Raw genomic sequence first — 26,116 nt, forward strand, 5'->3', positions numbered from 1 at the left:
GGTTATTGAAAATGTTGTCATTAAACAATACGTCTTTTCTTTTTGCTTATACAACACCATGCATAAAAATACATGTACATGTAATTCACAGATTGAAATGAATGAGAGAAAGACATGCAGCTAATTGTGCAATACACTGCAGGCAACAACATTTGCACTAGACTGTAAGAAGTGTGAAGGTAAAATATTTATTTGAAAACCATGCATCTTTCATTTCAAATACTTCTAATATATATGTTGGACATATGAAATAAATCAAAAACATTTTTTGATAAAAACCTAGCTTCAAAGATGCAGTAATGATTTAATCCCAATAAGTACACTTGTCTCTTTGTCTGTTTGTACACAATTCTACTGCATCATTTATGTAACATTCATTTTGATTTGAGAACACTAAAAATGTCCAGGATTCAATTCCACATTGTTTTTATAAAACATTTTCAGGCAATAGTCTTGATGTTTCCTTTTAGCTGCATTAAAATGGAGATAACGTTGGTAATCTCCACAAAAATAGATAATTTAAACTTTTAACATGTCTAAAATGTATAAATACATACTCTTCATGTTACTATCTCAGATGAAAGGTTACAGGAAATATTAACAGAAGCAATGGGAAAAGAACATGGCAGTTTTGTTTCTAAAATATTTCTCAACTCAAAAATGTTAATTATCTGCAAGAGTTAGTAGTATAAAAAAGATATGTGACACCAAAGACATGTTTAACAGAAATCTGTGAGTGGCACGTCCACAAACTGCATGTAACTCTGTTCCAAATTGTACTGGGGATGCATCAACTGACCATTCTTTCTCAATTGAAAGGTTCAATAATTAAACTACATGTACATGAAACAGGATTTCAATTCACATCATATTCTGTATCTGTTTGTTAATTCAGCTGAAAAAATATATTTCTATAAAAATAAGGAAATGTGGTATTATTGCTAATGAGACAACTATCAACCAAAGTTCAAATAAAGTGGACGTAAGCAACTACAGGAAACCGTATGGCCTTCAACAATGAGAGAAACCCATAGAAAATAGTCAGCTATAAAAAGCTCGGACATGCAAAATGTGACACAATTGAATTGATAATTAAAACAATATACGAAAAATACAAATATGACAGACAATCATGAACCAAAGACAACCATTGAACTACAGGCTCCTGACTTGGGACAAGCACATAAATAATGTGGCAGGGTTAAACATGTTTGAAGGTGCTAACCCACCCTTAACATGGGACAGTGGTGTAACGGCACAACACAAGAACAAACTATATAAATCAATAAACGAAAACCAAATACGAGAAATAAGCATATTTCTGGTAAGCAAATAATTTTGAAATGTTACCCAGATGTTATTCTAATATCATGTTTATGATGTGAGCGTTGGATTTAGGATACTTCCTTATCTATAAATTTGCTTTTGTATTTTTTGGTAATATTTATCCATCTAAGGCTACTTCATTGAAAACGTTTTTTTCTCAGGATGACGTCATAAGTCAACATCATTAACAATAGTATAGACATAAATATATTATATATGCCTTTTAACACAAAGAAGTTACTTATTTATTAAATCAGAGATAATTTATATTGATGTCCGACAACGGGCTTACAATATTAATAAACTGACTGGTAATTAATATGAACCTTTAGCACCAGTATAAAAAAATATATACATTCCAGTGCCATGCAATATGCAGTACTTTGTCATTTCTTTAATTCATCTCTTCAATTTTGCTAAAAATCTTTTCAGTGAAACATTACATAAAATAGAACCAACTGTTTAGGTTAATAAAACAATAATAGACCATTCGTATATGATCAACAACACATTGGTAAACCAGCTCAAATATAGATAAACTGTTATCACAGAGATATGTCTCGCCTTTTTGTAATTTCGATAATGCAAATGTTGAAATTAAAATAGCAATACTTTAACATGTAAGTTATGCAAATATTCAAAGTCAATGAACCATGACTGAAGGTACATGGCTAAACAATCTCCATTGAAATGAGATGTGCCAATGATAATACAACTGCAAACCAAATACCATTGAATTATCATAAGTTGTTCCCTTTAAATAAACCTAAACACAAACATTAACTTGTAAACTATGTAAAAGTTTCAAAGTCAATGAACCATGATAAGGGGTTGGGGCTATATAATCTCCATGAAACAAGACTTGAAAATGCCAATACATTTGCATACCAAATATCATTGACTTAACATAAGTGGTTCGTCTTAAACTGATCTAATCACAAACTAATACGTGTAAACTAAGCAAAAGTTTAAAAGTCAATAGACCATGACCGAGGATGCAAGGCCAAATATTCTCCATGGAAATGAGATGTGCTTATGATTGTACAACTGCATACCAAATAACATTGGACTACCATTGATGGTTCCCCTTAAACTGACCTAATCACAAACTGATACATGTAAACTTAGCAAAAGTTTCAACGTTAATATACCATGACTGAGGGAGCGGGGCCAAATAATCTCCATGGAAAAGAGAAATGCCAATGCTTATACAACTGCATACCAAATATCATTGACCTACCACTAGTGGTTCCCCATAAACTGACCTAATCAAAAACTAATACATATAAACTAAGCAAAAGTTTCAAAGTCAATAGACCATGACTGAGGGGGGCAGAGCCAAATAATCTCCATGGAAATGAGATGTGCCAATGCTAATACAACTGCATACCAATTATCATTGATCTACCACTAGTGGTTCACCACAAACATGACCTAATCACAAAGTAATACATTGTTGACGCCGCCGCCGGAAACATACCTATGTCTCGCTTTTTGGCTCCGTCAAGGCGAGACAAAAATAAAACCTTGAGAGGATAAAAAAAGACTCAAGTAACACTACAAGGAAATTGACAGGTATGTTATTTTAATTCAAATCAAAGTTTTATTTAAAGTCGATATTCTGTAATAAACACAAGAATGTTTTCGCTACAATAGTGCCAAATTATTCAATATATTTACCTTTGAACCAATATGATCATTTTAAATTCACTCATTTTTACATTATAAAGTTCACAGGTTTTCACAAATTTGCTCAATAACATGTTCCAACAAAGCAATAACATGCATATAAAATGTATACATTTTCTTTTAACTTATACACTTCAAATATATTATTCACATGTTTCCTTCTTTATTTAGATGATGAAAAATTGGAAATAAAAAAAAAATTCAGATGAAGTAAAAACAGTTGAGGACATTATGAAGCTATTCAAGGTCTGAAATATCTACCATAAATATAGGACTTAACTATATTGAATACATTTTATGTATTACAAAAATCAGTTTATATTTTGTGCTTTTAGCAGAGTATTATTTCCTTCTAATTCAAATCGTTTAGGATTTGTTTTTTAAATAATTCTAAACACGTCAATTGCAATAAATCTAATTGTGACTTTAAATTAGTACTTAAATGTCACATAGAATGTATATTGTGTAATGTAATTTCTAACATCTTTGTGCTTGTATGTTTGAAAGTTTATTAAATTTGATATATTTTTTAAAAGTCTTTAAATTAATATGTGCATTATATTTTTAGTATACATTATAATATGTTTGAAAAAAATGAATGCATTGTTTTCTTCCACTAGCCTTACACCTTCAATAAACTAGTTGCTCTAAAGAGCCTGTGTCGCTCACATTGGTCTATGTGCATATTCAACAAAGGACACTCTCCAACATTGTAGAAAATCGTCATTATAGGGCAATAACTCCAATAAGGAGTCAGCTGATAATTTCCTCCATATTATTTTTATTGTAGATCTTGTCTTGCTGATCATTTGTGCTTATTTAAGTTTCTATCTATCTATTATAATTTTTAAGATATAAGGCAAAAACGCAAAACATTGGTAAAAATTGTCATCAAATGGCAATAACTCTAATAAGGAGTCGACTGACAATTTAGACTTGTGGACTTAATTGTTGAACTTGTCTTGCTGATCATTTTTGCAATTTAAAGTCTCTCTTTATCTATTATAATTTTCAAGATAGTAAGCAAAAATGAAATAAATGGGGAATGTGTCCATAGGGACACAGATGATGCCCCCGCTAGCATATAACGCTATAAAGGGACATAACTCAAGAACTGTAAAATGACGCTTCCAAAAATTGAACTTAAACTGAGTTTTGTGGTAAAAAGCATTATATATACATTTCATTACATTTAGTTGAGACAAACTCAAGTTGGAGAACTGAAAAGAAAAATTCAGCAATTTTTTTCATTTGTAAAGGGGCATAACCCTAGAACGGTAATCAAAGTGCTTGTAAGCACTGAATGGTAAAGATTGCTTTAATTTATCAGTAGGAAGTAAAATAATATTGCATTGTATAAAGCATTGGTTGTAGTTGATTCAACTACCATTCTGGACAATGAAAGATAACTCCAATTTTCAAAGAAGACTTTAAAATATTTTTAGAAATGAAGGGTAAAAATTGCTTTAATTTATCAGTGGAAGGCAAAATTAAACATTGCATTGTATAAAGCATTGATTGTAGTTGATTCAACTATAATCATTGACAAAGGAAGATAACTCCAATTTTAAAAATTACTTGATTGATATTTTTTAGAAAAAAAATCAAATATTTAGCAATTTTTCCATTTGTAAAGGGCATTACTCTAGAACAGTACAAGTGACGGCACCAAAATTCAAACTTGATCTGTTATATTGTGGTAATAAGCATTGTGTATAAGTTTCATAACATTTGGTTGAGGCAAACTTAAGTTAGAGAACGGAAACGAAAAATTTAGCAATTTTTCCATTTGTAAAGGGGCATAACTCTAAAACGATAAAAGTGTCGCCACCAAAATTCAAACTTGATATGTATTTAGTGGTAATAAGCATTGTGTATAAGTGTCATAACGTTTGGTTGAAGCAAACTAAAGTTAGAGAACGGAAACCACTTTTTGGCCGTACGGTCGTACAGACGGACAAGGGTTAAACTTAATGCCCCCTCCGCTACGGCGGGGGCATAAAAAAAAGGTAAAATTTGTCATTAAAGGGCAATAACCTATATAAGAAGTCGTCTGACAGTTTTGACGTATATGGACAATTGTTAGAGCTCAACATTGTGAACATTTTTGCTCCTGTCAGATTTTCTCTATTTATAACGGTTTTCAAAATAATAGACAAAACTTGCATTTTACCCCTATGTTCTATTTTTAGCCATGTCGGCTATCTTGGTTGGCAGGCTGGGTCATCGGACACATTTTTTAAACTAGAAACCCCAATGATGATTATGGCCAAATTTGGTTAAATTTGGCCCAGTAGTTTCAGAGGAGAAGATTTTTGTAAAAATTAACAGACGACGCCGGACGCCAGACGCCGGACGCCAAGTGATGAGAAAAGCTTACTAGGTTCTTTGGGCTAAAAATGGGTTGGTGTCTTGAAAAACATTACAGTAGTAATTACCATGATTACTGCAATTAATCTCTTTATAAATCAAAGCACTAATTAGTCTAATATTTAGTAATTTATATGATTAGATTCCATCAATAAATTCAAGTGAAAAGGCTGAAATAGTTAAAGAATTGAAGTTAGCTTGTGCAGACTTAGCAACCAAGTTGTGTTTTTCTTCAGAAGAAAGGAAAAGAACACATGGTGCAGCTTGAGGATGTAATAAATGAAATATTTCAAGAAGTGAAAGAGAGGTTTGTTTATCTGCAGAGAAGAACAGCACTGTACAATAAGTTTTTTTTCAATATTTTAATTCTTTAAATGTGCGATTTATTGATGGTTACAAGCATATATTGATAATTCCTCATATTACACATGGAAAAGCGCTTTGAATGCACAAAATTATAAAGTGTTCAACTGTAATTTATAGCTAATTTTACATCAATATTAATATATATGTTTTCATGATTACAGATTCTCCTTTACTTTTAGAGATTTTATCCAGTATAGCACATAATAATGATAATGTTCCGATTAAATATGGACACATAATTGCTGCATATGCGATAATATTGTCAGCACGAGAACCAAAGCTATCGTTATTTCAAAGGTTAACGTCAATAATATAAATGCATAAGAGAACATATGGAAGATATGGTACGTATTTGGAGGGACTTTAAATTTTATACCATTTGAATGCACTGTTAGACATTTGCTAGATGATCTTTTATTTTCAATTGACGTCTGTTTGATTTTTTGTCCCCCCCCCCCCTCCCTAGACTATAACAAAACATTGTACTTATTAAAGTTATCCACAAATGGCATTTATCTGAAATCTGAAAAAAAAATTTCTTGCATATTTTATTTCAGATTTTGCCGTGGGAGATAACACACAAAAATGTTTGCTTACTGCCAGCTTTTAATCAATACATTTACTTTAAATGCCTTCTCTACTAACGTGTCATTGTAAATTCAAGTTTCCATAGTACAATTGCTGTACACCTCTTTGGTGATGTTGGTTCAAATCCAACTGGTGATCACAAATGCATATGCTTTTAACACATCCTTGCATGCTTTCCCTTTGGTGATGGTTGTAGCTTTGATGCTTATTTTAATGTTTGCTTGCTTACAGCTTTTAATCAATACATTTGCTTTTAAAGCCTCTTATACTATCATGTCATTGTAAATTCAAGTCTCCATTGTACAATTGTAGTACAACTCTTGGGTGCTGTTAGTTCAAATCCAACAAGTGACAATACATACACATTCTTTTAACAAATCCTTGTATGCTTTCCCTCTGGTGATGGTTGTAGCTTAAATGCTTATTTTAATGTTTGCTTGCTTCCAGCTTTTAATCAATACATTTACTTTAAATGCCTTCTGTACTAACATGTCATTGTAAATTCAAGTCTTAAAAGTACAATTGCAGTACACCTCTTTGGTGATGTTGGTTCAAGTCCAACTGGTGACCACAAATACATTTGTTTTTTACACATCCTTGCATGCTTTCCCTTTGGTGATGGTTGTAGCTTAAATGTTTATTTTAATGTTTGCTTGCTTACAGCTTTTAATCAATACATTTGCTTTAAAAGCCTTCTGTACTTACATGTCATTGTAAATACAAGTCTCCATAGTACAATTGCAGTACACCTCTTTGGTGATGTTGGTTCAAGTCCAACTGGTGACCACAAATACACTTGTTGTAACACATCCTTGCATGCTTTCCCTTTGGTGATGGTTGTAGCTTAAATGTTTATTTTAATGTTTGCTTGCTTACAGCTTTTAATCAATACATTTGCTTTAAAAGCCTTCTGTACTTACATGTCATTGTAAATAGAAGTCTCCATAGTACTATTGCAGTACACCTCTTTGGTGATGTTGGTTCAAATCCAACTGGTGACCACACATACATATGCTTTTAACACATCCTTGCATGCTTTCCCTCTGGTGATGGTTGTAGCTTAAATGCTTATTTTAATGTTTGCTTGCTTCCAGCTTTTAATTAATATATTTACTTTAAATGCCTTCTGTACTAACATGTCATTGTAAATTCAAGTCTTAAAAGTACAATTGCAGTACACCTCTTTGGTGATGTTGGTTAAAATCTAACTGGTGACCACAAATACATTTGTTTTTAACACATCCTTGCATGCTTTCTCTTTGGTAATGGTTGTAGCTTAAATGTTTATTTTAATGTTTGCTTGCTTACAGCTTTTAATCAATACATTTGCTTTAAAAGCCTTCTGTACTTACATGTCATTTTAAATACAAGTCTCCATAGTACAAGTGCAGTACATCTCTTGGGTGATGTTGGTTCAAATCCAACTGGTGACCACACATACATATGCTTTTAACACATCCTTGCATGCTTTACCTCTGGTGATGGTTGTAGCTTAAATGCTTATTTTAATGTTTCCTTGCTTCCAGCTTTTAATCAATATATTTACTTTAAATGCCTTCTGTACTAACATGTCATTGTAAATTCAAGTCTTCATAGTACAGTTACAGTACACCTCTTTGGTGATGTTGGTTGAAATCCAACTGGTTACCACTAATGGAAATGCTTTTAACACATCCTTGCATGCTATAGCTTAAATGCTTATTTCTTTTCAATGTTTGCTTCCTGTCAGCATTTATTCAAAACTTTAAATGCTTTTTCTGGTGAAAAAATACGAACATATGTCCATTGCCCAAATAATTTTTTTAAGCAATGAAAGGTCTATTAATGCTTAGTTCCCAATATCATCAATTATTCAACACAGACATTATGTCCAGTTACTAAAAAAGGGTAGCAATCCCTTCATTAAAATAAAAAAAAAATTTCAGTTTCGTCAAAATATTTAGATATATTACTGCTCTTCACTAACAAAGTAAGAAAGTAAAGGCTTAAATGATTGGTTTCTGCTTACACATATTATAAGTGTGATTATGGCTTCAGAGTACAAGATGAACATTTGCTTCTGGGATAGCTTAATCTTATAAAGTAATAAATGTCAAGTTGAAGTTATAAGCTTAAATGTAAACACAAGTCTAGTTTGTCAATGTGTGAATTGATGAATTAAAAAGAGTTAAGTTAGGACTAAAATTACTAAAGTCCTTGAACACTTATGACAGCGGGAAAACTGGTTAGAAAAATTATCTCGCTTCCAAAAATAGCTTTTAGATCTTAATTTATTGTAGGACTCTAATGACTACTAGTATATGACTTCATGAAAAACAAATAACAAAATGATAAAAACAGAGTAATATTCAAAATAACTGTATTAAAATAAGGAGATTCCTGAATGATTGCTAATTAAACATCTATCAAACAGAGACCAAATTGACTAGGATGTAAGCTGTTAGCCATATTTCCATGTACGGTCGTCAACAATAAACACAATCCAGTGAATATTAAGCTGTCCTAAACCCTGACACAACAAACAGTTATAACAATTACAACATGAAAACCTGATCTTTGTTAAAACAATAAACACAAAATTAATGTAACAAACGGCAATCAATGACCAAAATCTTACAGCCTATATTGCTCTGTTGTGAATATCTCCACTGGACCAACCTTTTTCCATTTCTCTAATGGCTATATATATGTCAAAGGAACCTGTGTGGGTTTTCTCATATTTACAGTAACATGTCTCAAGTAGTAAATCAATTGAACGTTTTCTGAATATTTACAGTGCTATTAAATTCAGAAATGTTATGCCTGGAAGATATTTTAATAACCAAAAACAAAACATAAAAACTAACCTTTCTACTTCACAATATCTTTACAACGTCTTGTCCACTATAGTAGTTAGATTTAACACCTTGCCAATGTTCCACACTGAAGCCATCAAAAAGACACAGCCGATTGTAACATTTACCACAAATCAATGGCCTATTGCCTTGATTTATCTATCAATCAACATAGGCAAGTTATGTTATGCAATAGGACTTCTTGAAACTCACTTCCGAAAGCCCAAATCTGTTTTTAAAATTACAATTGAATATGAATTATTTCTTTTATGGGAAGTATGCTGGTAGAAATATTGGTTTGCTACAGTGCAGAGCAACAATAAGAGGCAAATAGAAAACTATTTGTTATTTTATTTCACATTTATTTTCAGCTGTTATATAAATCGATTGTGTTTACAAGTATGTTGAAAGGCAAAAGACCCTGAATAATTTCTATATATATAAACCAAATGTTATCTTTAAATCAATAGGGATTAAACAAAGCTAATTGTTGACTCTTTGTTGAGCTTCATTGCTGAAAAGCAGCTCTACTTGCCACTAAGGGAAATAACCTGCTTCAATTGATAGTTTTAAAGTAAAATTAATGATTCCGGAAATGAGCTTCTGATAAGGGGCTATAGCCCACACCTTAATTACTGTTCAAGGTGGCCTCTAGCACCAGTTCAAGTGAAAATACATTTAATTCAATACAACATTTACATATATGTAAAACATATATTACGGTATAATTACCTTTACTGTAATGGAAGAAATGTTATTGCCCAGTCTCTTTCAATTAAAGCTTCATTTGGTTGCAAAGTGTCTAATACTTTCCCTCTTGCCCTGTCTTGATTGACAGATCTCGTGATGTCTTTCTTCAACTCAATAGTAGTTTTCATATCCTGTAATTAAATAAACAAAAATGGGTCAAAGTCTCAAAAAGCCGGGTTGCAATTTTTGTGATTAATCAATGTAGAATGTTTACAATGTAGCTTCAATTACATGAAGGTTGTAAAATTTACTGAAAAATTACTTGTCAAATCTGGAAAAATAAGACAAAATTCCTCAAACAATTTGAGAAATCATTTAATGCTGCTATTCAATTTTGTATGGAAAAGTCATTATGGTTTAAATTTTGTACATCATATATGGGGATGTGCAAAAAGCTGAACAATTTTACTCAAATTGTAACAAGGCTATATAATTTGACTTGGACATTTATCATGTTTATTTGCTACATTTTTAAATGTCACCTAGTACACTGTCCAGTATATTAAAACAAATAGTGCCATATATATTGTTGACAAAATACCTGTACAATAATGTATTTGGTGTCATCTTGTGTTCTTGGTTAGTATATGTTATGCTATCTGCAACATCTTCTATCAATTTCAAAGTGGTGGTCAGAGCTTCACAATCATTACAAGAAAGATGATGGGTATGAGCACATTTACTATTGAAACTTTTTTTTTCGGATGACAGACCAAATCTGCCACAATGGTCAGGAACTTCTGAGTCCAAACTAGTATGTAACTGAAAAAGTAAAAATACTGTAGGCTGTAAAGACAGTAAAGCAGTATAAGACTAAAAATCTAAGAAAGTCTTTGGTATGCACAAACACAGCAGTTTCTTATATTTTGGAATACACAAACACATACGTTTCTTATATTTTGGTATGCACAATGTAATATGATAAAAATGTCAACCAATTTCAAATTATTTACTGAATAATTACTGACAAGGCTGACAAAGCAATAATTAGCTGAGTAACATTACATTTGTTTTTTATATGATATGATCTTGAAACATATCTGTAATTTTAGTAAATGTTTGACTGCATTTAAAAATAAGTTACAGTTATGACATATAAAACATTTGAATGAGATTCATCAAGACATGGAGGTTGTAACTACAAAAACCTATCCGGTCAAAACAAAATGATGATAGACAAGCGGTCTGACAGACAGGTCAAAATTATTTAGACGATAAACTGTATTTGTACTTTTTCTTCTGTACTTATTTTCACAAATTATTGCCTTTATCAGTTTTTAGTACTGATCACTAGTGATGTTTTAATGATTTCACAATTAGTATGAAATTACGTCAAGAAAAATGATATAAATACGAGTGATATTATTTTAACTTGTACATGCAATTTGTAAACTGAATTTATCAAGAAAATATACCCACCACAAAATTTGTGAAAAAATACACTCCACAGTATGGTATAATTAATGTCTAATTTTCAGCAATCTTGCAATGTGTTCATAATATGGAAATACCTTGTAGTGCAGTTTCAAATACTGCTTCCCGTCCATGAGCTGATGGCTGATCTTTTCTGTCCATTCTTGTCCTTTACCTCCTTTTCCCAATGTCACAACCATACTTTTCATGTTATCAAAAGCCTGGCTACCATCTGCAGCAAAATTGTCTAAACCTTTCATTGACTTCCTTACATCAGGCTCAAAAGCTTCAAGTAGTCTCATGTAAGTCCGTTCAGAAAGAATATCGGCATACTGGGTTTCTTCACAATATTTCAAATACAGTGTAACTGTTCTTGTACGTACACTATTTAGAATGATCTTAGAAACTTTGAGTGTAATACCAGACAAGATTTTATAAGTGCATTCTCCAAATGGTGAATCAGTCATTATAGCTGGCGAAAGTATGAACTCTAAAAAGTTTTCTATCTGTTGAACAGTAGCCTTTTCTTTTAATAGACCACTTTCGAGTTTGTCCTTCACCGGAAAAAACTCGTCAATTATGCGCGCCTTTATGACGTCATTTACCAGATAGAGGGGATCGCCTGTAACCCTGCACTATTAACGTTCATCAAGCGTCTAAGTGATCGTCATTGTGCAGGATAAACTAGAAATAATGTTTGTTCTGTAGGTACTTAATCACAATTCCCTAATGACAGCAGTGCTGATTGTCAATTATGAGAATTCAATTTGCCGAATAATTCGTGCAATATAGCATCATAGTTTTCCAACCACTCGCTCAACATGGGAACGGAAGTGACGATGCCCCTAAACGCACGAATGATGTTCACTAAAACCAAAGTTTTTTGACGGAAATGCATCGAACTCGAACTTCAGCATGTTTGCCAGCAGCAGAAAATTTGTATCGTGATAAATCTGGAATATAGTCTTTGAGTTGATTATAAATGTAATCTTGTACTAGCAGAGAGAGAATTTGTCTCTGTGTTCCCCAAATTGACATACTACTATATGCTTTTGAAAATGACTGAAGAGTCTTATCTGTGCATGCATTAGATTCATATAGAGCCTCCTCTAATAGTGATTCCTGCTGTGGAACCAATATACCAAGTACACTGTACATTATCCTTTTTACTTTCCTGACATAATCATTTTTTGTCCTCTCAGATGCAAGATCAAAGTCAACTGTTAAAGTCTTTTTCACAGGACTTATATCTACTGTTTCTAGAAATGTGTTCAGTGCAATTTTCCTTATACTAGATGGACTTTCCAATTATTACTAAGCGCATAAAAAGAAATCACCAACCAGATTGGTACAATGATGATATTCGACAAGCTAGAATAAAAAGAGATCATTTTGAAAAGATTAATGATATTGACAATTACAAAACCTACAGAAATGCAACCTTTTCAAAAATAAGGTCATCTAAAAAGGGCATACTTTGAAAATGCAATTAAAACTGATAGCAACTGCAAACAAATATGGAAACATCTCAAAGACCTAAATCATTCGGGCAAAAATAATATCACCAGTCTCAAAACGGGGAATGATTATATTACAAATTTGACGATATTGTTCAACATCTTAATGATCACTTTAGTTCTACAGGTCATAAATTAGTGCCTTGGCCCAAAACCACTTTCTCTTCAGATTGTTTAGCATCGTTTGTAAAGAGTAGGATAAACGGAAATCACTCATTTTCCCTCTATTCTGTTTCAATATCTGAAGTATACAATGAACTTATTAAACTAGATGTAAGTAAGTCAACAGTGCTTGATGAAGTTGGACCACGTATCCTTAAACTATCCTCGACAATTATATCCGAGTGGCTTGCACATATCATTAACTTAAGTCTCTGTACAGGTATTTTTCCTAATAAGCTAAAGGAAGCTAGGGTTATATCACTTCACAAGGGTGGCGACGCTACGGATGTGAACAATTATAGACCAATATCTATACTCCCGACCATTTCCAAAATTTTCGAAAAATCGGTATTTAAGCAACTATATGCATATTTCGTCAAATTAAAACTTCTTTTAAGGCAGCAATCGGGCTTTAGACCTGGACATTCATGTAACACTGCCCTACTTAAATTAATTGATGAATGGCTAAGTGAAATGGATAAAGGGAATTTAACATGTGCACTTTTTTTAGACTTTAGAAAAGCATTTGACATTGTTAATCAAAATATTTTACTCAGCAAATTAAAAATGTATCATTGTGATGATCATGCTATTGATTGGTTCAAATCTTATTTATCAGGAAGATTTCAGAAGGTAATGATCAATGATATTGAATCTCATTTCCGAGAGGTTCAATCAGGAGTACCACAAGGTTCCATATTAGGACCTTTACTTTTTATAATATTTATCAATGATTTATCACTTGTGCTTCAAAATATTTCTTCAGAGCTTTATGCTAATGATACAACTTTATATAAGTCATCTCAATCGGTAACAGATTTAAATGTATTTATGAATGTAGATTTTTGTTATGTTATGAATTGGTGTAATGATAATGATATGATATTGAATAGTGATAAGACAATGTCATGTTAATTTGTTCTAATAGACTAAATCCTTTTGAATCAGAATTAAATATCAAATTTGACGATGAACACAAAAAAGACGTCGTTCATAACCAAAAACTGCTAGGAATCCACATAGATAAATCTCTTTCGTGGGAAAATCAAATTGACAAACTCTGTGCAGTAATTGTAAGCAGACTGCATCTTATGAGCAGACTGAAAGCATATCTTCCTGTAAGTGCTCTTAAACTTTATTAAAATGAATATATACTCTCAGTCATGGATTTCTGCTGTTCCGTGTGGGGAAATGCTTCAAAAACTAATATTGAAAAGCTATATAAGTTACAATAGCGGGCAGCAAGAATAATTTTGAATGTAGGGTTTGATATCTCTTCATCGATTATGTTTAAAGAGTTAGGATGGCTTACCATTTATAATAGAATTAAATATTTTATAGCAGTGATGATATATAAGTGTATGAATAATCTAGCACCTGAATATTTATCTGAACTATTTTCAAGCTGTTCAACTGTTAATAAATATGCATTAAGATCATCTACTCAAAATAATATTTTCGTTCAACGATATGGAACTAATTATGGTAAAAGAACTTTTAAGTATTCTGGAACCTTGTTATGGAATTCTTTGCCTTTAAATTTGAAAGAAAGTAAAAGTGTAAATATTTTTAAAGCAAACTGTCAATCTTATCTCTTAAAGATACAAGAAGAGAACTGTTTGTAGTTAAAATGCTATAACTTTACTGTAGTCATACTTTTTTCATGTCAGTGGTATTGGTCTATCTGTACTATATATGTGATCTTGTACACAAGTAGTGTAATATCATTATGTTTTGTTAATCTTTGTGTATGTATAAATATATCATGTAGATGTAGAAGGCCATGGGGTGGATTAACTGTTTTGTTATCTGTGTTACCTTCTGAAAATAAAGAATTTATTATTATTATTATGTCTGTTTGCAAATATTCCTAAAACATAGATGTAAATAATTTAATTTCCAATCTCAAACATTTTAAACTCCTAAACAGTAAAGGAGGTTATAAATCTGATAGTATAATTGATGATTAAAAACACACTCACTTGCAAACCACTTTGATAATTGCATGCCCCTATAAAGATCAAACTCAATTAGTTTTGAAGCAGAAAATCTTATCACAACATGTTAGCTGCTATTAACAGTAGCTGTTTGTTTCAAATATAGTATGATAAACATGATTTTATTGTTACTTATTTCAATAAACAGTAGAAAACATTGAAATTGTTAAAACAAGGACTTTCATTTCATATGGTTGAAGAGTAAATAATTTGAGAAAGTTTTATTTGTGGCATTTTTTTTAATTTTCAACCTAATAATATATTTGTAATCATTAAATTTCTTCAGGTATAAAAACTAGAGGCTCCAAAGAGCCTGTGTCGCTAACCTAGGTCTATTTGCATAATCAACAATGGACTCTCTCCAACATTGTAGACAAGAATAGAATTCATGACAAAAATTTCTTTTTTGTTGATCAAAATAATAGACAAAAATTGCATTTTACCCCTATGTTCTATTTTTAGCCATGTGGGCCATCTTGGTTGGCAGGCAGGATCATCGGACACATTTTTAAAACTAAATACCCCTATGATGATTGTGGCAAAGTTTGGTTAAACTTGGTCCAGTAGTTTCATCAGAGAAGATTTTTGTAAAAGTTAACAGACAACGGACAAGGACGGTCGATGGATGCCAAGTAATGAGAAAAGTTCACTTGGCCCTTTGGGTCAGGTGAGCTATAAATACCAGCAAAATTATATAACCATGGACATTTTTATACTAGCAATTTGTGTCCAACAAGACACATCTTACAAGTCTAATTTTTCAACAATTGCTCATTTTCTGTTTTAATGTCAATCATTTAGCAGACAACCAGGTGTAAACAGTTGCCAGCAGTTTACCGTCAAAATGGTTTATTATATATATGACTACCAAAATGTGATTGAACACGTTGACTATTACCTCATCAATCTGAATATTTCCAGCTTCTTTTGCACCCCTGGATGTCTGTTTGCATTGTGTGACTTCTCCATAAGCCTCATTTTGTGAAACCTGCAAAAAAGAAGAATACACTTTCAACTGTTTTATAACCATATACATGCAATTCTAATTGGATTTCTATGTATACCTTCATCTCAGCTTTAATTTATTAAAGTCAGGAGATATTGTATGAGATACAAGACTACTTACAAAAAAAACCAAACAATTCAATAAGTTTAGTTTTTTCTACCTTTCAAGAGAGATCATCTATCCACTTTTTAAAGGTATTTCACCGTTCAAGAATTATGCTCACTTATTTTTGCTCTTGATACTATCATTTGATCCTCAAGAAGCTTCTGTCAAAGTTTCGTAAAATTCCATGAAGGTGTATCAAATTCATTGATGTCTATGCATTTGAGTTGCTACTGTGAAATTCAGTATTGAGGCAATGACGTTTTGAGATTTTCAGCTATTCATTTTATATAGTCAATGCCTCTGTGTTAGATTGACATATGGTTACTGATATGTCTATCTGAAAGAATTATAATGACCCAGGAATGAAGTCTGAGGTTTGTATGATGCTTCTACATACAAAAGTTATATAGGTGCCATACAACACTATATCAATATTTTCCTCTGAACTTTCAGAGAACTACACTGAACTTTAGTTTATATGCTCTTAGGTTTGTTTAATTCCCATTCATAATTAATAGAAGGATGCATTCAGATTCGTTGGAGTACAAAAAACAGGTTAGCAACAGAGGGGCACAATTAGTTCCCATAGTAGTGTGAATTATTTGACAGACATTCAACAACCAAAAAATAACAAAGATGTGGTAAATAAGACATGTTAGAAACTAGAGCATACTATTAGATTGTTCATCATCATGTTCACTGCAGAAAATTTTGTTCTTTACAACATATGTTGAAGTGTATTCAAGAACAACGTATGTGTGGACATTGCTTTTATTTGTTTTTAAAGGGTTTCAGTTTTTCCTTGTGTATAGAAAGCAGTTAAAAATGCCAAGTATTGTAAAATTTTCAGCTTCCGTATTTTTGAATATCCGAAGGATTGACTGAAATATAGATATATTATATCAGTCTCACTAATTAGCGACAAGAAGCGTCGCTAATTAGTGAGCCCCTATTATATAGTCACCTAGACTTCTCCCATCCACCATCCGGCATTTACACTCATGCTTCAATGCTTGAGAGTCACGGCTGTTTGAAATAGGGAAGCTTCATCGATGCTTGGTGTATGGAGAATGTCCCGCTGTCTGCACATTTAAGAACCCTTGCAACAACTCTTTTAAGGGTCCACATGTTGCCCGTTTAAAGGCAAATATTTTGTCTGAATCCAAACTTCTTTTCAAGCGTCAATCAAATTTCCAATCCAGCATCCCAGATGACCAACTTTACAGAACTTACCTATTGTTAATGTTCTTATCCTTATATATATATGAAATATTTTCTACTGGACGTTAAGTAAACATATCTTTCAGGTTTTCAATAAGTTCTATCGATTTTTTCAGAACCACATTTGGTTATTGCTACTAGTGGAATTGCTACTAGTGAAATAAATTTCCTAATAGTATTTTTGTAGATCTTTTGACGGAAGGTAATATTTCAATTAATGTAATTGATAGAGGAACCGGTATTATATCTTTTCACATAAAGAAGTTGGTGTTATTTTAAAATCCAATGCATGCAAAGAAGTTTACTGTTATCTCTGCTCATGGGTTCATTCAAAGAACCTATGAAGGATTTAAGATGAGTTTTTAGTTAAAAAATGTGGATAGTGTCCACATGTGGACACAGATGATGCCCCCGCTTGCATATCATATAGTTATAAAGGGACATAACTGAAGAACAGTAAAAGTGACGCTACCCAAATTTGAACTTGATCTGAGTTTTGTGTGTAAGTCTCATAACATTTGGTTGAGGCTAACTTAAGTAGAGAACGGAAACTAAAAATTCAGCACTTTTTCTATTTATAAAGGGGCATAACTCAATAATGGTTAAAGTGACACTACCCAAATTCAACTTGATCTGTGTTTTATCAGTGAAAGTCAAAATTAAACATTGCATTGTATAAAGCATTGATTGTAGTTGATTCAACTATAATCATGGACAAAGGACGATAACTCCAATTTTAAAAATAACTTGATATTTAGAAGAAAATAAAAATTTTGCAATTTTTTCCATTTATAAAGGGGCATAACTCTAGGACGGTTGAAGTGACACCACCAAAATTCAAACTTGATTTGTGTTTTGTGATAATTAGCATTGTATATAAGTTTCATAACATTTGGTTGAGGCAAACTGAAGTAAGAGAACGGAAACTAAAAATTTTGCAATTTTTCCATTTATAAAGGGGCATAACTCTAGAACGGTTAAAGTGACGCCACCATAATTCAAACTTGATCTGTGTTTTGTGGTAACAAGCATTGTGTATAAGTTTCATAACATTTTGTTGAGGCAAACTCAAGTTAGAAAACGGAAACCAATTTTGGGACGTACGGACGGACGTTCGTACGTACGTACGTACAGACGGACAAGGGTAAAACTTAATGCCCCCACCGCTACGGCGGGGGCATAATTAATCTTTGTCAAAGGTTACTCCTTTGTGGCAGGATTGCAAACAAGAAAAAATGTAGATGGATGGCTAGTTTCATACTTCATAGCTATCATATTAAAGTAAAAGGGAGAATATTGAAAGCATTTTACACAATATGATACAGTTTTTGATGTAAATACATCATTTGAAAGTAAAAGCCATATAATATTCATTTGTTAGATATAACCCTCTGATTTGAAGTTTCTGAGAAAAATGTGAGAAAAATTTCAACTATGGGCATTATGTGCAAGAATAACAACCCAACTGATAAACAGAAAGCTGATAAGAGATGAATGTGAAAATGTATCCCACAGTAAAGCATGTCCACATGAAGCCTATTATCAATTTCAGAAAGCTCTGATTCGTAATTCACATGAAGAATGCGATAGAAATATCATGTGACGAACAAACATAACAGTAAGATGGCCACCCGACAGGGCCGCCGGTATAGCACTAGACCCCCCTCCTTCAGAGTAGTGGTGTAAAAACACCTACATTTGGAAAACTCAAATTCAATGGTGAAGAAAAGAAAACTATATTATAAGGAATCCACTGCTAAATCAAGAAACACTTCTTATGACAGTGAACACTGATTGTAAAGGACAGTTGGAATATAAGTTAAAAAAAAGGGTGAACAGTCCAAAAAAGCAATAAAAGTCAAAAGTCAAAGGAAGACTGAAAATACCATGGACAAAAACGAAAAACAAACTATATCAGTCTACAAAACACTAGAGAGCAAACTTTAAGTTGAAGTAACAAAAATCACAACAAAATCAGGACAACAAATCAACTGATACATTATAAATTTGCTAAGTATGCAGAATTTCCTTCATTTATCTTGGCACTGAAGACTCAGACCTAAAATCTGGAAAAAACTGATACTTCAAAATAATAAAGCGTTATTGATTTAAAAATTAGGTTATTTAATTTTATTCAAAATTTGTGTTGCTGCATTTTTTGTATATTTTATTTCAATATAAACATATAATAATTATTAACAAAATAAAACAAAGTTCTGCTTATAAAGTATCTTTATCTCTGAACTTGATTGTCAAAGGATTACATACAATACAATTAAAGACTTTGTATGAGGTCAATACAAGAATATATCGACCTGAAAGAAGCATATCCACTGAGGATGAAGTCAGAGGTCAATATACTTCTTTTAGATGGATATATCATTGTATCGACCTCATACAAGGCAACCATTGTTTTTATTATTACTGTCAATGAGAGAAATAGAGCATAAATTCTGTTGATTGGCTGTTATGATTGCATCACAAAGTGTTGAGGTTTCTAGATTTCTATTTTTAGATATTTTAAAAATAACTGTGCAATATCACTTTTCAATCTGCTGTTTTCAGTCTACCTTTGAAAATACAGTTGAACATGTGACTCATTCTGAAAGAATCGAATGAATAAGAATATACAAAATAATATTATAATGTGTTATTGCAGCTTATACAACCAGTCAGATTCACTCAAAGATTCATGCAAAATCTGTTTTAGAGGTAATATAAGCAAAACAGTACTCAGTAACTAATATATGTGTACCAAAGGTACATATTTTACAGCAGTTTAAAATAAAATGTGTTTGCAAAATCAAATTAATTCTTAAATAATAACAGTAAACAGTAAAACTTAAATGAAATTTTAAATCATAAAAATTAATTAATTGTCTATATAATACAGACTTCCCAACTATCCCAATTTATGGGGATATTCCCCATGAGAGGTGTTTACCTGAATTTTGAAATTCTTTATTATATAAACTGAACACCTCAAAACAGGCATTCAAATGAGTTAAAAGGGTTGAAGCACATTCATACTCATTCAAACAATATAGTAGAAGTTTAAAAATCTTATACAATATAAGAGAAGCATTAGGTCCTCTTGCGCTTAAAATTACCTTTGGAGATTTTGAAAAGTTGGCAGGTTTGATAATAACGCATACAAATTTTGAGAGAACAAATAAAAAAAATCTTGACATATTTGCACACACATTGTATAAAGAATTACATATTCTTCATATAAACTAAGGTCATCTCATTTACATAAATATTAGTATGGGCTCTCATCTAAATGTATCACATTTGCACTGTCAGGACATAAGGCAATCATCAATCAATCAATCAATAAATCAAGATTTATATCCCTGGAGTGACAACAATGATATTTGACAAACCTAAAATGCAGCTTTTATCAATAGATCCTAGCGTTTTCATATGATTCTCAAAAAAATAGTCCAAGTAAATCCGATTCATTATGCAATGTTTATTGATGATTAACAAAATGACACATCTTTATACTTTACCCCATGCCAATTTCTTGAATAATCAGTTTATTTCAATACAGGTAAAAAAAGAACGTGCTATTTTTAAAATTTTAATTTTCTAGACCCTTCTTGGCAACGACTTGTTTCCCAAAGGGTTGTACTTAAAACACTTATCTAATATTCTAGGACTTAACTAAGACTGACCTTATTTTGGAGCGGAAAAATCCTTTTAATCTGATATGTCAAAAGATCATAAGAGGGGATGCCATTAAAGAACATCAATAGATAAACATTTGATTTGTTGATCTTTGTCATCTAAAAACTTTCACCTGATTTTTGGTTAATTTTAAAATGAATAATTCCTTTACTTTAGGCATTTCCACTTATTATTCTTCAATCAGCAGCATGGATAATAATATAAAAATATTACTGCATTAAGTTTTGTGAAATATTGTAGATTACCACACTAATGATTATATATAAAAAATAACATGACATCCAAAACCTACTCCAAACTTAAGGCAGTGTGTTCATTATCTTTACCCTAAATGTATGGCAGTACTTATTTTAAACTTAATTAACTATACATTGATGCCCCTCAAAATGAAACTGCAAAACAGTCTTAACAAAGGCTTAAGCAATCCAGACAATAAAACATTTATATCTAAAAATTCTTTTAAATTATCACAGTGATTCACAAATAATCAAATTCTTTTATTATATTAATATCAATTATATTCTATCAATCTAAATTAATAAGTCGTCCAATTCTTTCCATAATATTACAGGTTCTGGATGTTTTCTTTCTCTTAAGTAGGAATCCATCTTTCCATCAAATAAACCAAAAATTCCACCTGTAAAAGAATTTTATTTTACAACACCTTGACTTGTCATTGAAGCAAATTAGAAAAGAATATCAAAACAAAGTCATAACATTTCCACTTTTAAATGAATCAATACAAATATTATGAAGAGGAAATGTATGATCAAAATGACAGTATTTTATAATAACACTTAATTCAGCTTAATAATACAAATTGAGTCAACAATAATGTGAGGACTGTTTCATAATTTTTAATGTGTCATGGGTCAAGAGCTTCTTTTTTAAATGCAAAATCACTATTTCAAAATTATAGTTTCACTGGAGCACGAAGTGAAAATCTGAAGAACTCTGATGTTCCAGAAATGTGTTGTGGTGCTATGCTAGAGATTTGTAGGGGTGAAATATAAATTGAAATGTGATACAAAGTATTAGAAAAAATCTCAACATAAAAATAACTTAGACAATTAAATATAAAATACAGGTCATAAAGTCTCATTAGGATACAGCAGTGAAATATCAATGTTATATGCATGTGCCATAATCGATTTCAGGAATTGGTGATAATCACTGGTGTTAAACTGATCGTGGTAACTGCAGTTACCACGATCCCAACATGGCGGAGGTAGAAATCGGTAAAATCGTGTTCTGTTAATTTCTCCATGTAAACGTGCTGTTGTCAAAAATATCTTGGATGCCAGGTTGATCTGTACGGTTTGTGTGTGTGTGTGTGTTCTTAATATCAAATATGGCCCCATTTCCAAAAATAATAGCCATCCAAAATTTAGGGAAGATAATCATAACTCCATGAAAATTGTTTGATATGGTAATCATAACTGGGCTATCAGATAGTCGTTATTTGGACATAATAATAGTAACTTATCAGGGATAATCGTGACTTTATCTCTTGACGTGGATAGCGACTATATCTAAATATTGTTTAAAAGTTTAATAGTGCATCCATAATTAGTGAAAGGTTGGTTATCTTAAACTAATTTACTTTTTGCTTTGTAGATATAGTCTATATATATATACACATATAATCTACAAAAAAATAAAGGTAAATTACGAAGAGTGTTAAATTAGAATATAATTCATGGAAGCTATACTTTAGTATAGTTTAACATAGGGAGGCATTATAGTCGTGAATATTGTGGCCCGAGTGGTAGCGGTAGCGGGACAATAAAGTAATATCATTGTGACATCAGCCAAAAAACATCTTAATCACTATCAGAAACAATACAGAATGAGGAACGTATCACAAAACAAACAATGACTTATCACTGTAGAACATAACTTTGATAAAGCAAAAATAGAGGCAGAAGAAGAATGGAGTAATAACCTCGTAAACCAGATAAATCAGGCTAATTACTCTAATCTAAAAGACTTTTGGAAAACCTACAAAAAGATGTCCAGGAAAACAAAAGATTACTCAGTGCTACCATTAATTGCTGAAAATCAAGATCCGATATTTGACAATTAAGGTAATGTTGTACATTGAAAGAAAGTATCTTCTTTGGAGGGAGCCACCTAAAAGCTGACTCATTTGATAAAGAATTCATCATGTTCATGGAGGAGATCAACCAAGAATATATTAAGAAACTAGTGGAACAGATCAACACAGAGATGGCTTTTATAAGAAAATCAATAAAGACGAGGTAGTCATTAGAAGCCGCTATATATACCACCTCCGTAAAGGCCCGGATCAGCAGTTTGCTGATTTTTTAAAGCATGCATGTGATAACTAATGGTTCTGGAGCACTGCATTGAACAATTAAAGACCAGGGCTGGTATCAGGGATGGGGTAATCGTAATCTGTAATCGTAATCGATTGTAATTGATTACATTTTTTCCAGTAATCGACAGTAATCTGTAATTGAAGACATTTTCGATTACATGTAATCGTAATTTAATCGATTACAGCAAAAATCATGATGTAATCATTGATTACTTTCGATTACATTTCGATTACTTTAGTAAAATAGTTTGATGAAATATAACCTAGTATTTTAACTGAAAACATGTATGTATTCATCACTTTGAAGTACTGATATGACTTAAGAGTTTATCAACTGCCTTTATATTTCTATCTATTGTCTCAAGCTGCATTATGATCAACCAGATCCCCTACCATAATTTACTTTATATCTAGCTTTTGAAACAAATGGATTTATGTGCTTGTCAATAAGTCAACACCTTTTATATTAAAATAAGAAAATAGATTTAAAATAAGAAATGTGTCTTAAGTTAAGTTCTGTACTTCCTTAAAGTAGTAAGCTTATTTGTATTAAATTTCCTAAAAGCATAATTTTCAATAAGATTTAAGCTTAGAATAGATAAAACAGTTGATTTCTTATAATGTTAAGATATACATGTATATAAAAAATAAGTACACAAAATCCTTTTAACAATGAACCAATGCCTATGCATTGAAATTCTTTTCAGAAAAAGATACATGTATCCCTCGTTGACACTATAAATATATACTGTTTATAATTTTATTATAGAATAAAAAAATCTTAACAAACTTGTCTTTACTAATCAGATGATCAAAGTCTTCTAATCACTATATAAGACACATACTTTGTTTTTATTTCAATTACTGTTTGTCTAATTAAGATGGAGATTTACATTATTTTGCCCCAGGTTATAAATTGTACTCCATTGGCAGTTTTATAACCTATAATTAAGGTGGTTTTCCAACAAAAGGATTAAATCCTGTTTGTCATTATAATTATAAATTTTGATCCTTAAAATTAGCTGAACTAATTAATAATTCTACTTTTTTATATTTTCTTCTGAGAAAACTTCCAACATTGTAAATAACTATGCTAAAATATACCTGCTTTTAATGAATAAAAACAAAAAAGCTAAGTTAAGTCAGTACGAAAGCAAAATTATTGAAAAAAACTTTAAACATATATATAAGTGATTGATGGAATGCAATGTCATCTCTAATTCATGTTGAAAGTCAAATTTCAAGATTTTTTTAATAATTCTGATCCTCAGTAAGAGATTCCATCTAGATAACAACTGTCAACTTATAATTTGGAAACAATGATTTAAATGCTGTTTTTTTGGAAAAGTTCTAAACATCTACTATACAAACGTTGATCAACATGATAGTGTTTAACTTACTTTATTTTTTTTTTAATTTTGAAGCATGTAATTGACAGTAATCGAAAAGTAATGTAATTGCAATCGATTACATACAAAAATCTGAGTAATCGATTATTAATCGATTGCACAAAATACCTTCATGTAATCGATTATTAATCAATTACATTTGTCAGTAATCGTGCCCATCCCTGGCTGGTATGCATAAAACCACTTAAGTTAAGATATCCAATCGTAGTATTAATTTATCCTAGGACATGTAGAAAAATCTGTCTGTTCGGAACAAATCTTAACTTAAGTAGTTTTATGCATATCAGCCCAGTTCTCTGAGGTCAAAATACTATCAGATAGCCAGACTGCTGTAGGCATCTTGACTCTAAACTGGAAATCTTCAAACACAATAACAGACATTAGAAAAAGCATGGGGACACTCTTGGAACACGACATACTAACAACCCTATCTTGGATCCCCGACCATGTTCATATAGTCAAGAATGAGATAGCAGACCAGTTGGCAAAAGATGCTGCAAAGGAGGCCTAAACGACCAATATAATTTCATAACAATGTCAGATGTAAGAAGCGCAATTAACATGTCTACAGAATTGAAATGGCAAAGTAGATGGATAATTAGTGAAACTGGGAGACAACTTTTCGATTTAGTACATATTGTTTGGAAGGATGTACAACTTGACACACCAAACCCCCAAATAGGATGAATATTGTAAGAACTGAGAACAGGTTACAGCAGATTTAATAAATACAGAAACCAAATATGCCACCAGACATTATATGATATTAAGAACACACACACAAACCAAAATTGTACAAATCAACCTGGCGGCTGAGTAATTCTTGAAAACAACACGTTAACACGCAGAAATAAGTATAATACGTTTTTACCGATTTCTACCTCCGCCATGTTGGAATCGTGGTAACTGCAGTTAATACGATCAGTTTAACACCAGTGGATAATGGCTTATCTTTAATCATTGCTTTTCATGTCTGTTAAATCTACAAAACTCTGGCTTATTTAGAGTTTATATAGATATTGTATAGATGTGTTTTGTTAAAGACCATATGTTGATGTTAAGATATCTTTTGTTGTAATCAGTATCCATTGGGTTGCTGTTTCATTGATGTATGCCCCACATCTCTTTTATTGACATGTATTTACCTGTATGTATAAATAAAATTCTGTTTCCTTGGAACCTATCTGGATTTGATGTTAGTTCTTGGACTAGCCCATTTGCTCCTTTACCAGAATAACAAGGATCTAATATAATACCTGTACTTCTACTCACTGACTGTATAAATTCTGAAAAAAATTCGTAAGGGTTCCGCGTAACCCAGTGTCTCGC

General features: G+C 31.6%; 1 protein-coding gene across 3 annotated transcripts in view; it reads right to left on the reverse strand.

Moving 5' to 3' along the window:
- The window catches only part of LOC127738537 (uncharacterized), a 136,463-nt gene that overhangs the window by 90,297 nt on the left and 20,050 nt on the right, over positions 1-26,116 (reverse strand). For 2 of the 3 annotated variants that reach the window (XR_008000104.1, XM_052249820.1), the window contains exons 8-9: positions 25,933-26,073; positions 19,495-21,674 (exon numbers count right to left, since the gene is read on the reverse strand). Coding sequence is in view for 1 of the 3 variants with exons in the window: in XM_052249820.1 (XP_052105780.1) it covers positions 21,568-21,674; positions 25,933-26,073 (248 nt within the window). In the remaining 2 variants the exon portion in view is untranslated. Of the gene's footprint in view, positions 1-19,494; positions 21,675-25,932; positions 26,074-26,116 lie in introns of those variants that run through there. The other variant, XR_008000103.1, reaches the window with a different exon arrangement.

This window comes from Mytilus californianus, unplaced genomic scaffold, assembly GCF_021869535.1.
Source record: "Mytilus californianus isolate M0D057914Y unplaced genomic scaffold, xbMytCali1.0.p SCAF_4, whole genome shotgun sequence".
Classification (NCBI taxonomy): Eukaryota; Metazoa; Mollusca; class Bivalvia; order Mytilida; family Mytilidae; genus Mytilus; species Mytilus californianus.